The sequence below is a fragment of the Nilaparvata lugens genome, chromosome 3 (assembly GCF_014356525.2).
Source record: "Nilaparvata lugens isolate BPH chromosome 3, ASM1435652v1, whole genome shotgun sequence".
NCBI classification, from domain to species: Eukaryota; Metazoa; Arthropoda; class Insecta; order Hemiptera; family Delphacidae; genus Nilaparvata; species Nilaparvata lugens.
In genome coordinates, this window is record NC_052506.1 from 77,588,061 (window position 1) to 77,604,305 (window position 16,245).

General features: G+C 34.0%; 1 protein-coding gene across 1 annotated transcript in view; it reads right to left on the reverse strand.

Moving 5' to 3' along the window:
- Positions 1-789: 789 nt before the first annotated feature.
- Positions 790-16,245, reverse strand: part of LOC111044138 (kinetochore-associated protein 1) — a 75,348-nt gene continuing 59,892 nt past the window's right edge. The window contains exons 26-29 of the mRNA XM_039422900.1: positions 14,428-14,607; positions 7,526-7,757; positions 4,314-4,425; positions 790-1,358 (exon numbers count right to left, since the gene is read on the reverse strand). Of these exons, the coding sequence (XP_039278834.1) occupies positions 1,210-1,358; positions 4,314-4,425; positions 7,526-7,757; positions 14,428-14,607 (673 nt within the window). The 3' untranslated portion in view covers positions 790-1,209. The remainder of the gene's footprint in view (positions 1,359-4,313; positions 4,426-7,525; positions 7,758-14,427; positions 14,608-16,245) is intronic.

A 16,245-nucleotide genomic window follows, 5' to 3' on the forward strand; every position in this document is an offset into this window, starting at 1 on the left:
CCCTACCGTTCAGGAGATATGACCATTTAAAGTTCAAAGCTTCTTCTTCTTTTTCTAAAAATAAAATATAAATTCTTTATGAAAAATAAAATTGCTCAAACTTTTTGATCTTATGGTCTTTGATGCGAGGAACACGATTCTGGAATCCGATTTGCAAAATTCCTTACCGTTCATTGAATATGACCGTTTTGAAATTTGCAAATTTTATGTTTGAAGCTGCATAACTCATCCTGTATACTAGCTGGGGGTGCGAAATTCGGCTCCGACATTTCTCAGGTATAGCTTCTTCATCTATGGTGCAAATTTCAGCCAAATCATAGATACTGTTTTTTCACTGTTTCAAAACGCACGATGGTTTTTATCATTTTTTTGTGAAAAATAAAAATCGCTCAAACTACGTGACCTTATGGTCTTTGATGCGAGGAACACGATTCTGGAATCCGATTTGCAAAATTCCATACCGTTCATTGAATAAGCCGCAAATTTTATGTTTGAAGCTGCATAACTCATCCTGTATACTAGCTGGGGGTGCCAAATTTGGCTCTGACGTTGATCAGGTCTATGGTGCAAATTTCAGCCAAATCTGAGATAGCCTACTTCTGGTTTTACTCAAAAAACTTTCATGGAGTTTGTCATGAATTTGGAACTGAACGGATGGTCTGAAATGGTTGATTTTGTAACCAAATGATAGATATTGAAGAGACAAACTCAGGCATATTATGATAAATTTGAAAATATATACACATGGGTTCAGGATTCAGGGCAAATTGATACTGAATTTTTGACACGTGCGATTTACTAACAAAATTTTAATTATTATGAAATTACTCTATAAACCATTTCTTACATTATTTGAATTACTAATTATGACTCAGTTCTACATTATTTTTAATAACAAAAGATTCCATTCAGACATTTGAAAAATTACATCCATACATCATTAAAAAATTACTTCTAGACTTTTATACTTAAGCTACGTTCACACCAAAGTTATTAACAAAATGTTTATTTTTCCGTCCTTATAGATTATATTGGATTGAACGGAGCTTGACAAACACATATGCACATCATGTGTATGATAAGTTATGTTCAATCTAATATAATCTATAAGGACAGAAAAATAAATATTTTGTTAATAACTTTGGTGTAAACGTAGCTTTAGTTTACATTATTTGTAATTACAAAAATATTACATTTAGACAGCAGCTATTACTTATAAAGTATAACATGCTTGGAGTTTAACCTCATCAGTTGCTCTTTGATGAATTTCTTATTTAAAAGATCTGGAGAAGGGCATATGTTGATGTTTTCTACAATTCTATCCACTTGAGAATCCTTGTCTTCGGAAAGCTCATCAACTGAAACATATAATTTAAATTAATTGTTAATAAAATATAGATATTAAAATATTAGATGAATTTAAAATCAATAAATTGTAAATTTAGTGAATCAAAAATGCCCGACATTGTATTTCCTCAAAATTCTAACGACTACAAAAAAGAATTACTAAGAGAAGTGCGGCAAACTATCAGCCAGGAACGATAATAACTTCGTAAGTCCATAGAATTCTTCTCAGCCAAGATTAACGATTTTCTTAGACGGTGGAGGAGATGAAGAGGCATAAAAGTGCACTTGAAAAAAGGGTTGTGTTTCTCAGTATAGCATCTTTGGAACTACAGTATAGAACCTCTATAATTCGTAGCTGACGGGACCAAGCTTCTACTACGAATTATAGAGAGGCTATGGAGGAGGAGGAGTTTATTTAGACAAGGTTACACATAGTCCGAAATTGGTCAAGTCTTGTAGTTGTTCATTTCACCAAATTTTCAGTTTTTAATTATTTTCACAAAGTAGATTTTAAAATTTAGATGCTTCAAAACCAAACAGAAGAAAAATTTCACATTATAATCACTAAAATAGGAAATATTTACATATTAGAGAAATATTATTGAAGGACCAAAAAAACAAACTTAAATCTATATATATAAAAGCGAAATGGCACTCACTCACTCACTCGCATAACTAAAAATCTACCGGACCAAAAACGTTCAAATTTGGTAGATATGTTCAGTTGGCCCTTTAGAGGCGCACTAAGAAATCTTTTGGCAATATTTTAACTCTAAGGGTTGTTTTTAAGGGTTTTAAGTTCGTATTTTAGCATGTATATTCTTTTTCTCCCAATCTCTTAATTATAATTGAAATTTTCATATCATATGTTACTATAGAACTATAATCTGGATAGAGTACCTCTTCGAAATAGTCGTTAACTGGCAACTAAATTAATAATTTTGTCAGCTTGGCATTAAGTTGAGTTGACTTTGTTAGGTTGGCACCAAGTTGAAGATTTGAATGCATTTATCGCGGAAAAATTGATTGGGCACTGCTACTTCAATCCTGGGAATATTATATTACTAGCCGTCAGGCTCGCTTCGCTCGCCATATCCGTTTAGCCAGACGTTTAGTCTGGACCCCCGACTGGATTGTCCTAACATATGATAAAAATGCTCAAATGGAAAATGCAGGCGAGCGAAGCGAGCCTGCTGATCTCATTCTTGGACGATCCAGTCAGGGGTCCAGGGGGCGGAGCCTCCTGGCTAGACGGATATGGCGAGCGAAGCGAGCCTGACGGCTAGTCTGGAATATAATATACAGGGAAGATGTACAATAAGTCTATAATAGACAAATGCCACCTTCAAAAAAATAATCCTCAATTACATACAAAACGCATGAGACAAAATCTGTTGAGCTCTCTATTTTTTCAAAAATATTTTGTGTTTATTGTACATTTAACATAGTAAATCTGCTACAAACCTTGAAGGAACTTGTTTTTCGTGACCAAGTTTCGCGTATTTCGTCACATATCTTAAAAATTACTGTAGCTACAGGTCTGGAAACGGTTTTATTCAATTGCTCAGTTCATTTTACATAAAGTACGCTAAATTGTACATCTTAATTAACAGCCAACAAATACCAGTAGGGCTTCATTTCAGCAGGAGCACAGAAATTCAGACGAAATCTTCCATCCTGTATAAGTAGGCAACTAAGCATTTTCAATTCTTCAAGATTTCATTACGTCAAGTTTTAAAACAGACCCTTGCGGAGCACGGGTTACCTGCTAGTTTCTAATAATACTGGACTGACTACTTTGTCAATAGACAATGATTTCGTCTGGATTCTATGTGATATTTTCTATAATAAAGATTAATTCTATGACGAATTATTTTCACCTTTTATGATGTATGAAGAAAACTACAAATTACAGAGAGTTATCGCAGTCAAAACGACGAATTATACAGGTCAAAGATAAGCCAGCCCTCGAATTATCAAAATACATTGCTTTACTACGAATTATAGAGGTTCCACTACATAAAGAATCACGAATTATGGAGGTCCGAATTATCAAGGTTCTACTGTATTCAATACTATTTTAGATGAAGTGAGTATTTGAAGGTATTTGGTCGGAGAAGAAAACTCCCAGTAATCCTAAACCGCTCAGAATGAGAACTTAATGATTAGCTGATCATGCAAAAATCTCAGTCGACCTCATCAATCCTATTCATAATTGAATCTAGTCATGGCGCTGAAAAGAACGTTGTTTTATCATTAAACTTTACTTTAAGTAATAATAATATCGAGTGACCTGGCTGGCTCAGGTCTGGTGTCAGAGTTTTCAGGTCGCATCTGATCAATTTCAGGGCCTCTGACATGACCTAACGATTATATAAAAAATACCATTTTAAATAAAAAGACAATTCTCAGTATAGTTTAATTCCCAGTAAAGTTTAAATGACCTAACGATTATATAAAAAAGACTATTTTAAATAAAAAGACAATTCCCAGTATAGTTTAATTTCCAGTATAGTTTAAATGACCAGATTCATTTCAACCAATACTACACTACGAATTTAGTTTTATCATAACATTGTAAGCATAGCCTACATTAGTCAATAGTTTTTATATTTACATATTTGTTTTATTATCTTTTACTTGTTTTCTTGGTTCTTATTTCGTACTGAAAGTAAATTTTGTTATCATGTTGCTTAAGCCGCCATTTTGAGACATCGTTAAGTGGGAGGAGACTGTCTAGCTGGGCCAATGGCAGGCGTTCATGTCCTTGACTAATAGTATAAATTCTGCTGCTCTTGTATTTAGTTTATTAGAGATTGACATGGTGTAATAACCGAAACCGGTCTTTCTAAGTATCAATAAATCTATGGTTTTTGATAATTTCTTAGTCTTTTTACTTAATATGAATAATTAACACAATATCAACTTCTCAATTACACAAAAAGAAAAAAATATATTTACTTTACCTTGAAAGAAACGCAAATAAATCAAACGATTCCAAGCCGAAGACAAAATTTCTCTATCCAAAAGATACCAATCGATTCCCAGTCTGAAGATGAATTCCTCTAAATGCTCCACCTGTCAACAAATTGATAAATAAATAACAAGAAAATTAATAAATATAAATAAAAAATGAGAGTTGATCATGATAGAATGTGCTTTCAACTGTGGGGGTTTATGTAGAGGATGCTGTCTATTTGTTGAAGATTAGTTCAAAAAGGTTTTTGAACAAATCACTCGCGTGTTATCATTGGATGGGCACGTTAGACTATAGTTCCCGGCTGGAGTATGACAGTCGTAAGGCCCATTGACGGCCTAAATGATATATTCAGGCGAGGTGCAACTTCCGTCAGGGACTCCCCACCAAAAAAAGCCATACGAATATTATTATTATTAGCTCCATGTTGGAATGTAACAACTTTAATGATCAGCATAGATCTATTAACTAAATTCAATCTTTGTGATTTTAACAGACCCATTCGGAGCACGGGTAACAACTGTTCTTATTAATATAAATTGATGATTGTTAAAAACCTAGAGTACCGTACGTGTTTTTTCCTTTATTACTTTCCTTGCCCTATTACCTGAATTTCTATACGTTTCAAGGTCTTCTGAGGCCAAAAAGTGGTTTTGTGTGTGTGTGTGTGTGTGTGTGTGTGTGTGTGTGTGTGTTGTGTGTGTGTGTGTGTGTGTGTGTGTGTGTGTGTGTATGAGTGTATGTGCGTCTGTGTACACGATATCTCATCTCCCAATCAACGGAATGACTTGAAATTTGGAACTTAAGGTCCTCACACTATGAGGATCCGACACGAACAATTTCGATCAAATGCAATTCAAGATGGCGGCTAAAATGGAGAAAATGTTGTCAAAAACAGGATTTTTCGCGATTTTCTCAAAAACTGCTCCAACGATTTTGATCAAATTTATACCTAAAGAAGTCATTGATAAGCTCTATCAACTACCACAAGTCCCATATCTGTAAAATTTCAGGAGCTCCGCCACCCCCATCTATGCAAAGTTTGATTTTAGATTCCCAATTATCAGGCTTCAGATACAGTTTAAACAAAAAATTTCAAGTGGAAAAGATTGAGCATGAAAATCTCTTCAATTAATGTTCAGTAACATTTTTACCTAAAATTGAAAATAAGCTCGAAGTTCGAGAAAATAAAATTATTAAATTGCAAACTGTTGGCAACTGTTGATTCTATTAAATCATTCACTATGAAGAGATAGCAGACTTCGTGTGTCTGCAGCGTTATTGTCCTGTCACCAGCTGGCTTAGATCTTTAAATAGTGGACTTGAGTTGCGCGGGAACACTAGCGTTAGTTGATCAATTTTCATAACGGCAAGGAAAGTTGTGTGAGTGCGCCACACCAGATTTTTATATTATAGACCAAACATAATTTATCCGTAAAAATCAGACTATAGAATTATTCATCATAAATCATAATAATTGGATTATAAAGTGCATGCAATGACGCATGCAATTAATATCTCAATGTAACTTGGTAAAAAATCAGCTGTCGTGTGCATTATTGATTTCATGGAATGACGCATGCAATTAATAACTGAGATAACATAGTATTTTCTCTCGAACTTTCTTTGCTTTCAACTCGGGATGCCTGTTGCCAGTATGTCTTGAAGGAGATTAGCTTTTGATGTTAGCATTTTTGATACACCAACCCCAACAGCCATTAGCCGTCACGTCATACAGACACTCTGTGTGACAGAGGATTTAGGCTCAACTCACACTTACTCTCAACTCAGACTCGACTCTAGTCTAGAGCATGTGTAAAATGGTATCACTCAGACCAGTCGATTCTAGTCTCCGCGACGTCACCATTTGAAACACATGCTCTCGACTAGAGTCGAGACTCTTGTCGACCTGAGTCGCGTCAGTGTGAGTTGAGTCTTACTCTGATGGACTGCACAAGAGGAGGCTGTTGTTTTATAATACTGCGCGAGGTCTATACTGTCATAGAGAAACAATAGCATAAGTAGATATCCCATGGTATAGGGCGTTTATGTCGCAACTTTTACTGTTATCTCAAGCCGATTACTGTTGATTGTTGTTGAATTTTACTGTTTTGTTGGGGTGAGAGTGCATGAACGGCACAATGGCCCATATGAATAAAACCAGAGCAAATGCTCATGAGCAAGAGCATGAAGCATAAGGTTTTGCTCATGAGCAAAAGGTAGAAGCAAGAGCATTTGCTCATTTTTATATGAATAAGCTTTACCTTTTACTCTTACCTTATGCTTCTGAACTCTGGAGCAAATGCTCACGTATTTTAGAGATTTTTCATCAGCTGATTCGCTTTTGTAGCCTTAGTTTGTTTTTATAGCTCACGGAAGCGCTAAGTATGCAAATAGGTTGCACCGCTTGTGTTTGCGTCGTCTGCTCCGTTTTCTATTTATGAATAGAGTTTCAGGTTAGTTGAGTTTAGAATTTTGAAATAATAGCGTGAAAAAATGTCATCTCTATAATAATCTTCAGCATATTCTTATAATATCAATAGCCTTCTTATCATCGTCTACACTTTCATCTTCTTAAATACCTATTTCCTATTTTGTGATGGCTATCTTTATAACAGGTATAAATTAGCTATCTTTTGTATTTATTCTTTTGTAGGGATAATGGTGATATGTATCATGGTTGAATCTAAAAAGAGTTTTGTAGTTCTCAACTATTGGTTGTGATCGTATCTGGTATAGTTTCCTCTTCCTCATACGAATTAGTTGAGCCATTTTACTATGAGCAAAAGGTGATAGGCTGCTCTAGACTGGACTCACCTTTTTTGAAGCATTTGCTTCTAGTTTATTCATACTATTTTGAGCAAAAGCTTTTACTTTTGAGCAAATGCTCAAACTATTTTTTTGATGAGCATGAGCAAAAGGTTTTGCTCACGTTTATTCATAGAAAATGAAGCAAATATGCTGCATATTTTAGAAGTATAAGCAAATGCTCAACTTTATTCATATGGCTCAATATGAGAGACTACTAGTGTCACACAGCTCCACGGGAAAGAATTACATGAACTATCAGCTTGAGATAACAGTAAAAGTTGCGACATAAACGCCCTATACCATGGGATATCTACTTATGCTATAATTGTTTATCTATGATACTGTTCACAGAACTACAAGTTAGACAGCAAGATAACAGTTGATTCTTACCAAAACCATGGACGACTCAGTGAATAGTTTTAAGATTGTGTTCCAATAGACAGGATTGTGCAGTTCGTATTCACGACAGATGTGAGCGGCCAGAATCGCGCTGGCTGCTGACTTTTGGCTGAGGATTTCGGCGACTAATTCCGACTTATTGCGGGCCGCGAACATCTTCACAGAGCAGTTCAGTCCGAGCTGCTCCATGCCATACACAAACCACAAGCTCTTCATGTACTCTCTGCAATATAAAAATATCCATCAACATTGAGAATGTGCAAAGTTATTATTAAACGAAAATCTCAAGTTAAAGGGGGTTTTAGACGAGGCGTGTAGCTATAGTGTAGCTAAAGCCACGTTATAATGACAGTGTTTATTAGCAATTATAATGCTATCATTATATTTCTATCATTCAACAAAACGTTATAATGGCAGTGTTTATTAGCAATTATAATGCTATTCTTATATTTCTATCATTCAACAAAACGTTATAATAGCAGTGTTTATTAGCAATTATAAATCAAAATCAAATCAAATATTTTTTTATTGCCATTAACAAATACATGTATCGACAACGTCAATGTAACATAGAGCTAAGCTAAAACATTACACATTAAAATTTGTGCACATGACAATATAAAACAATAAATTAGAAAAGCAGTACAGGCATTCTTACTCAAACCTAAAAGTTTACATTTGTATTTTCAAAGAACTCCTCAATACTATAGAAAGGATTTTCAACCAGTCAAACATCCAATTTTCTTAAAAATACTTTTTGATTATAAGAGTATTTACAAATGCTGTCAAATAGCTTATTATAAACTTTTTTGCTAATTACTATGTGACTCTTGAGTGACTTTTCCAATCTACAGTACCGAAAACTCATTTGTGCTTTATTTCGTGTATTATGTGAGTGGATGTCTTCATTAAGAGTAATGTAAGGCATTTTTTTCAAAGAGTATACAGCTAATTCAAAAATGTACAGATTAATAATAGTTTTTATCTCCAGTTTAACGAATAAAGGCTTGCAATGATTCAAATACTTTGCACTGCTCATAATCCTTACAACCTTTTTTTGTAACTTGAGTATTTCGTCAACCCTAGCAGAGTTACCCCATAAAAGTAAGCAGTATTTGATAACCGACTGAAAAAAGGCGAAATAAGCCATTCTTACACAGTTTGCTGTAACACAATTTCTCAGACGTCCTATAAGATACACCACTCTTGAAAGCCTCGTTTTCAGATAATCGATATGTTTCCACCATGTCAGCTGATGATCAACATGAACACCCAAGAACTTTACATTATTAACTACACCGTGTTCAATGAGTTCTTTATCATAAGGTCTCAAACTAAAGATAACATTTTCAGTTTTCCTTTCATTTAAAAGATAACCATTAGCCCTGAACCACACTTCTGCATCCGCCAATAAAATGTTTACAAGATTTGAGAGTTCTGCAAAATTATCTGAGGTATTCAAGAAAGTTGTGTCGTCAGCATATAAAACTGTTTTACTCAATACATTGTGAGGCAAGTCATTTATACTTATCAGAAACAGCAGAGGGCCAAGAACAGAACCCTGAGGTACCCCATATTTTAAATTTACAAGTTCAGACCACTCACCCTTAATACAGACTCCCTGCTTTCTATCTTTCAAATATGAACCAAATAGTGAAAGTGATTCACCTCTGAATCCATAATAATCAAGTTTTTCCAACAAGTCAGAATGGTCAACACAATCAAATGCTTTACTCAGGTCACAAAATGTGACCTGGGTATAGCACCTGTTCTCAAAGGCCTGAATAACATCAGAGACCAGACTCTCCACTGCATCTACTGTTGCCTTACCCTTTCTAAAGCCACACTGGTCTCCAGATAATACCTTCTTTCGTTCTAAAGATTCATTTACTTGCTCGCAAATCAGAATCTCTATGATCTTGGATATAACTGGTACTAAGGAAACTGGTCGGTAGCTCTCTGGTTTACCTTTATCTCCTTTTTTTGAATATAGGGCACACCTTAGATATTCTAAGAATATCTGGAAAAATACCCTCTAGCAGTATTCTATTAATACACAGAGTGAGAGGAGTCACAATGAAAGGTATTATTGATTTTAAAAAACTGTTAGACATGTTGTAATAATGATCACTATATGAATTACTTAAATGCTTTGCAGCTCTCAAGACATCTTCTTCAACAATAGTTTTCCACTTGAAAGATTCATTTGACCTATTATTTGCTTTATGAAGACAGTTCTTTGCTGACTTATTTGGCTTTACAATGTCACTTTTTACTTTGTCTACAGATTCGACACAGTACATATTAAAAGAATTTGGTGATATCATAGGCTTTATTCCACCCGACAGGTTACAACTACTTTTAATTAGATCCCAAGCAGCCTTACATTTTTTTTGCTACTATTTATTAATGTACTGTTATAGGAAGCTTTGGCATTAGACATTTCTCTTGTATACTCTTTCTTCAGTGCTATCAGCTATATTGCTATCCTTATCTATCATTCAACAATATACTATACTATAATAGGGAATTGATATGTACCGAATTAATATTGTACTTGTTCAACCATAACTATAGTGAGGTCCACGTTATAATGGCAGTGTTTATTAGCAATTATATTGCTATCCTTATCTATCATTCAACAAAACGTTATAATGGCAGTGTTTATTAGCAATTATATTGCTATCCTTATCTATCATTCAACAATATACTATACTATAATAGGGAATTGATATGTACCGAATTAATACTGTACTTGTTCAACCATAACTAGTAGTTCTGTGAACATTAGATCTCACGCTCAGTGAGTTACATTGACCTGTTGTTATGTTTTCTCAAAAATTAATAAATAATTTATCAATTAAAAATGTCTAGAAAAAATCCTAAATAAACATAGAGCTTTCTGTCCTATATCGTGCCGTGACGTGTTGTCCCGAAATGTGAGTGTGAACGCTGTTATCAGGTCTGGCTGCAACTGTACAACGTTGATGGAAAGATACAATTTTCAAGATGTTCGATGTTTTTGAACGGGTAGTATTATAGTCCACTAGACAGCTGTGATTTATGATGAATAATTCAATAGTCTGATTATTACGGTAATATTGGCGTATGAAGGAGGCTCCTTTTTCCTTTTATATTATCCTTGAAATGCAAAATTTCCAAAAACCTTGTATATACGTCGACGCGCAATTTAAAAAGGAACATACCTGTCAAATTTCATGAAAATCTATTACCGCGTTTCGCCGTAAATGCGCAACATAAAAACATAAACATTAAGAGAAATGCCAAACCGTCGACTTGAATCTTATACCTCACTTCGCTCGGTCAACTATAGTGAGGTCCACGTTATAATAGCAGTGTTTATTAGCAATTATATTGCTATCCTTATCTATCATTCAACAAAACGGATAGCGATATCTCTTTGTCGCTTTGCTCTTTTACCAGATCGTTTTTTAACAATGTAGAAATATAATTAATTGACAAAATAATCAATATTGATTATGAAATCATTGAAAAATATAATTTCTTGCTTGATAAAATATAATTGATTATTTTAAACGAGAATGAACAGTTAATATTACATCAATAAACCTGTATCAGCTACCGTCTATAGAAGGCATTGACAAGATTGAGAATCGGCAACGTTGTTCTCCTATCTTTCTCCACTGCCATCATAACGTGGACCTCACTATAGCCGCTTGTTACTGGCGGCATGCTATAAGTCTCGTTTAAACACCAACAAGCCAGGCCATCTTAAGCTTCCTCCTCAACGAATACACTCTTGAAATCTGTGTTGACAATTCCTCATTGATCGCTGCAACATCTCATCTAGGATATTGCGCATTTCATTTTGAATTATGTTGGTTTTGAATTATTTGGAATTATGTTTGAATTAGTTGGTACATTCACAGAATTCACATTGTGATGCGACTAACACTCCAAATTCATTTTTTATGTACTCAACGAGCTCTGATGAGGTATTGCTTACTATTAAAGATTTAAAAACTAATTCTTCTCCTGGGGTGGATGGACTAGGAAATATATGCTTAAAAAATATATCAGAATACATTGCGAAGCCCTTGTCGATAATATTCAACAAATGTTTTGAATTAGGCCATTTTCCATCTCATTTCAAAATTGCAAAAATAATCCCTCTGTATAAATCAGGTGCCAAAAAAGCTCTTGAGAACTACCGTCCCATAAGTCTTATTAGTAACCTATCTAAAACATTCGAGAAAATAATTAAAGTACGAATTATAAAATATCTAGAAAAATATCAATTTATAGCTGGTAATCAGTACGGTTTCCAGGAGGGTAAATCCACTGAAGACGCTATGACTGAACTGGTTAGAATAGTGACCGATAATTTCCAGAATAATAAAAAAACATTGTCAGTGTATCTGGACTTGGCTAAGGCCTATGATACCATTCCACACTATACCCTTCTGAACAAATTAGAGAGAATAGGTTTCCGTGGACCAGTGTTGAAGCTATTTAAAAGCTATTTGAGTAAAAGAATCCAGACTCTTGGTTCTAGTAAAGTTACACTGTCAGAATATGGCCTTCCACAGGGGACAGTAATCTCGCCGATTTTATTTTTGATCTATATTAATGATCTTTTGAGGATACAAATGAATGGTTGTCATGCAATCTCCTTTGCTGATGATACAGCCCTAATATTTACAGCATCTAACTGGCGAGAGGTCAGGAGTTTGGCAGAATCTGGTCTGGCCCAAGTTAAGATGTGGCTAGATCACCACACTCTAACTTTAAATATAAGAAAAAGTGTTTTCATGATTTTCTCACCATCTGAAAGGTCCATACCTGCAGACATATTTCGTAACGGAATAAAAATTCACTCAGACTGCTGCGCCTATCATTATAACCATAGTGAAGGCTTACAGGAGGGAGGTGGAGACTGTGCATGTCAATCATTAGAGAGAGTGAGAGAGACCAAGTACTTAGGTGTGATATTAGATTCTCAACTAAAATGGAATACGCACATAAATAAGACTTGTCAAAAATTGGAACATATTATCCACAAGTTTTACAGATTGAACGGTCTGGGAGACTTATCTATTTTGAGATTAATATATTTCGCTTATGCTCAGTCTGTATTTCAGTATGGGATTAGGGTTTGGGGTGGAGCATTGGACACACATTTCAACAAAATTTCCTTGATTCAGAGACATATAATAAAAGCTGCCCTTGGTCGACCCAGACGATACCCCACACATCTTATTTTTACAGAATTCCCAGTCTTAACAGTTAAACAACTTTATGTGAAAAATATTATACTTTATATAATTAAAAACAGAAACCTATTCACACCACAAATCAGAACTTATAATTTTCGAATGCAATCCAATTTCCAAATTAACAGAACTGACCTTACTGTATGCCGGAGACAATTCACATATATAAGCAATAGGTTGATCAATTTAATACCATCGAACCTAATTACAAGTAAGACAACAAAAACTAATATAAAAAAAAATAGCAGACTGGATCAAATCAATAAACATAGCTCATTTTATACACATATGAAGTACTTTTAACAACTTTTTTTAAATAATTAGGTCCAAGTTCATTTCTTTTTTTCTTTTTCACTTCAATAAATTTGTTAGTGTTGTATTTTGTTATTGATACTCGCTGCCAGCACACAAACCTTAGAGGTTTTGCAGGCAGCGCCTATATAATAAGTTTTATTATCAAAGTTTATTTTTATGTACTTATAGAAATTGTTTATATTAATGTGTAAAACTTTGTATTGTCTATTTTGATTTGTATTTTCGATATTATGGCAAATAAATTTGATTTGATTTGATTTGATTTATGTTTTAATTTTTAATTAATTCAAAATTATTCTTGAAATTGTAAGCGAAATCCACTCTGCACAGCATTCGATGGCAACTGTGCGAGTGAGTATTGTTCAGTAACCGTGTAATCTCACGATTAGGTTGCGTTTCCTGGTCCCATGATCTGCCCACCTGCGATTTTCTGTTTGTAAAGCTCAAATCAAACGTTTTCACAACTTGACCAATAACTGTGATTGAATCATAACAGACAATTCAAAATGAAATTAATAATATCCTAGCTGAAATGTTGCAGCAATCGTTCAGGAATCTCAACAGATTTCAAGAGTGTATTCGTGCAGGAGGAAGCCATCTTAAAGAAGTAATTGTCAAAAAGTGATAGATGTTATTAATAATATTTCTTAAATCGCAAGTCTTGAACTTTACATTCGTTTGAATAGAATCATTTTTGTCCTTTCCACTAATGTTTTATGGCGTTTTTGAAAGTTCCCGTTATCCTGTGTCACTCTGTATAACATATATATATATATATATATATATATATATATATATATATATATATATATATATATATATATACACTAGTAGTTCTGTGAACAGTAGACCTCACGCAGTATTATCATCCACAAGTATCTGATTGAAACTATAGACCTTATGAGAATACAGCTTCTCCACACATCTGTGTAATCACTTGTCAGCTGATTTATGATGAATAATTGTATAGTCTGATTTTTACTCGAATATTGGCGTATGAAGGAGGCTCCTTTTTCCTTTTTTATTATCCTTGAAATGCAAAATTTCCAAAAACCTTGTATATACGTCGACGCGCAATTAAAAAAGGAACATACCTGTCAAATTTCATGAAAATCTATTACCGCGTTTCGCTGTAAATGCGCAACATATGAACATATAAACATTTAAACATTCAAACATTAAGAGAAATGCCAAACCGTCGACTTGAATCTTATACCTCACTTCGCTCGGTCAATTATAAATTATTTGAGAATATAATAAAACAATATTCATGACGGAAGCTTGAATAACGAAAGAAGATAATATTATTTGTTGAATATTTACCTTATTGAATTGAGATCTTTACCGGTGGCTTCAAAAATTTGCTGAGGTGTTATAATATTTATGAGACACTGCAGAGCTCTGAGTTTCACTTCTAGTGGTTGCATCTCATTGGTGTAGGCTTTGCTCACCAGATAATTGCACGCAAAATTTGCATCTTCGTTTTTCAGCAAATAGCAGGCTCTGAAATCCGTAAAAATTATTTACAAAACTATAGTTAGGCCTATTCAAGTTAATTTTCAAAATAAAAGTATTATAAAGTTGACAAATCTTTGGCAAGATTCAAAATTTTGCTACATTTGTTGCAGAGCAATCTATGAACTAAGCTGCTATAGTATGCTTGGTATTTATGTTTGTGTAGGTGTGCACGGTTCACAAACATTTTTTATTTATTTATTTACATCAATTGAAAAATTACAACATATAGAACATAAATATCAAAAGTAAAAAGTGAAATACTGAAAGTAAAAAGAAATGGATATGAATTAAATACATCAGAACAGTTCGAAATTTGCAAAGCCACCATCCTCGATAAAAACAACATATTGGCCCATATGAATAAAACCAGAGCAAATGCTCATGAGCAAGAGCATGGAGCATAAGGTTTTGCTCATGAGCAAAAGGTAGAAGCAAAAGCATTTGCTCATTTTTATATGAATAAGCTATACCTTTATACTCTTACCTTATGCTCCTGAACTCTGGAGCAAATGCTCACATTATTTTAAAGATTTTTCATCAGCTGATTCGGTTTTGTAGCCTTACTTTCATAGCTCACGGAAGCGCTAAATATGCAAGTAGGGGGCACCGCTTATGTTTGCGTCGTCTGCTCTGTTTTCTATTTATGATTAGAGTTTTAGGTTAGTTGAGTTTAGAATTTTTAAATAATAGCGAGAGAAAATGTCATCTCTATAATAATCTTCAGCACATTCTTATAATATCAATAGCCTTCTTATAATCGTCTACACTCTCATCTTCTTAAATGCCTATTTCCTATTTTGTGATAAAAGGTAGCTTTTGTATTTATTCTTTTGTAGGAATAATGGTGATATATATCATGGTTGAATCTAAAAAGAGTTTTATAGTTCTCAACTATTTGTTGTGATCGTATCTGGTATAGTTTCCTCTTCCTCATACGAATTAGTTGAGCTATTTTACTATGAGCAAAAGGTGATAGGCTGCTCTAGACTGGACTCACCTTTTTTGAAGCATTTGCTTCTAGTTTATTCATACTATTTTGAGCAAAAGCTTTTACTTTTGAGCAAATGCTCAAACTATTTTTTTGATGAGCATGAACAAAAGGTTTTGCTCACGTTTATTCATAGAAAATGAAGCAAATGCTCTATATTTTAGAAGTATAAGCAAATGCTCAACTTTATTCATATGGCCCATTAAATGAACAGCTCAATTTCAAATCAAACAAACTTTTGGATTATATAATAAAAACTACAAATCTTCCAAACCAACAAAACATTCCCGGTCGGCACTGCTGAAAATGATCGCTAGACGGTGGAAAGTACTACAGTCAGTAAATAAAATATTTTGATTATTTACTTAAATATTTGACTGCATGTCGAGTGAAATACATAGAAAAAAGTGTGTTAATACATCGCAGCTGGGAATGGATCAAGAAACCATCACATTCAGATTGGGTGAAAAGTCCGAGAACGGCTTAATATCTCATAAAAAAGGTAATTTGACGGTGGGTGTGATTGGGGATCCTACTCAAATTGAGAATACTACTTTACTATGACTTATGTGCGGTTTTTTCCCATTCATTTTGTCTTGAAATTCCGTATCGAAATCATGTATCGCATGACTACC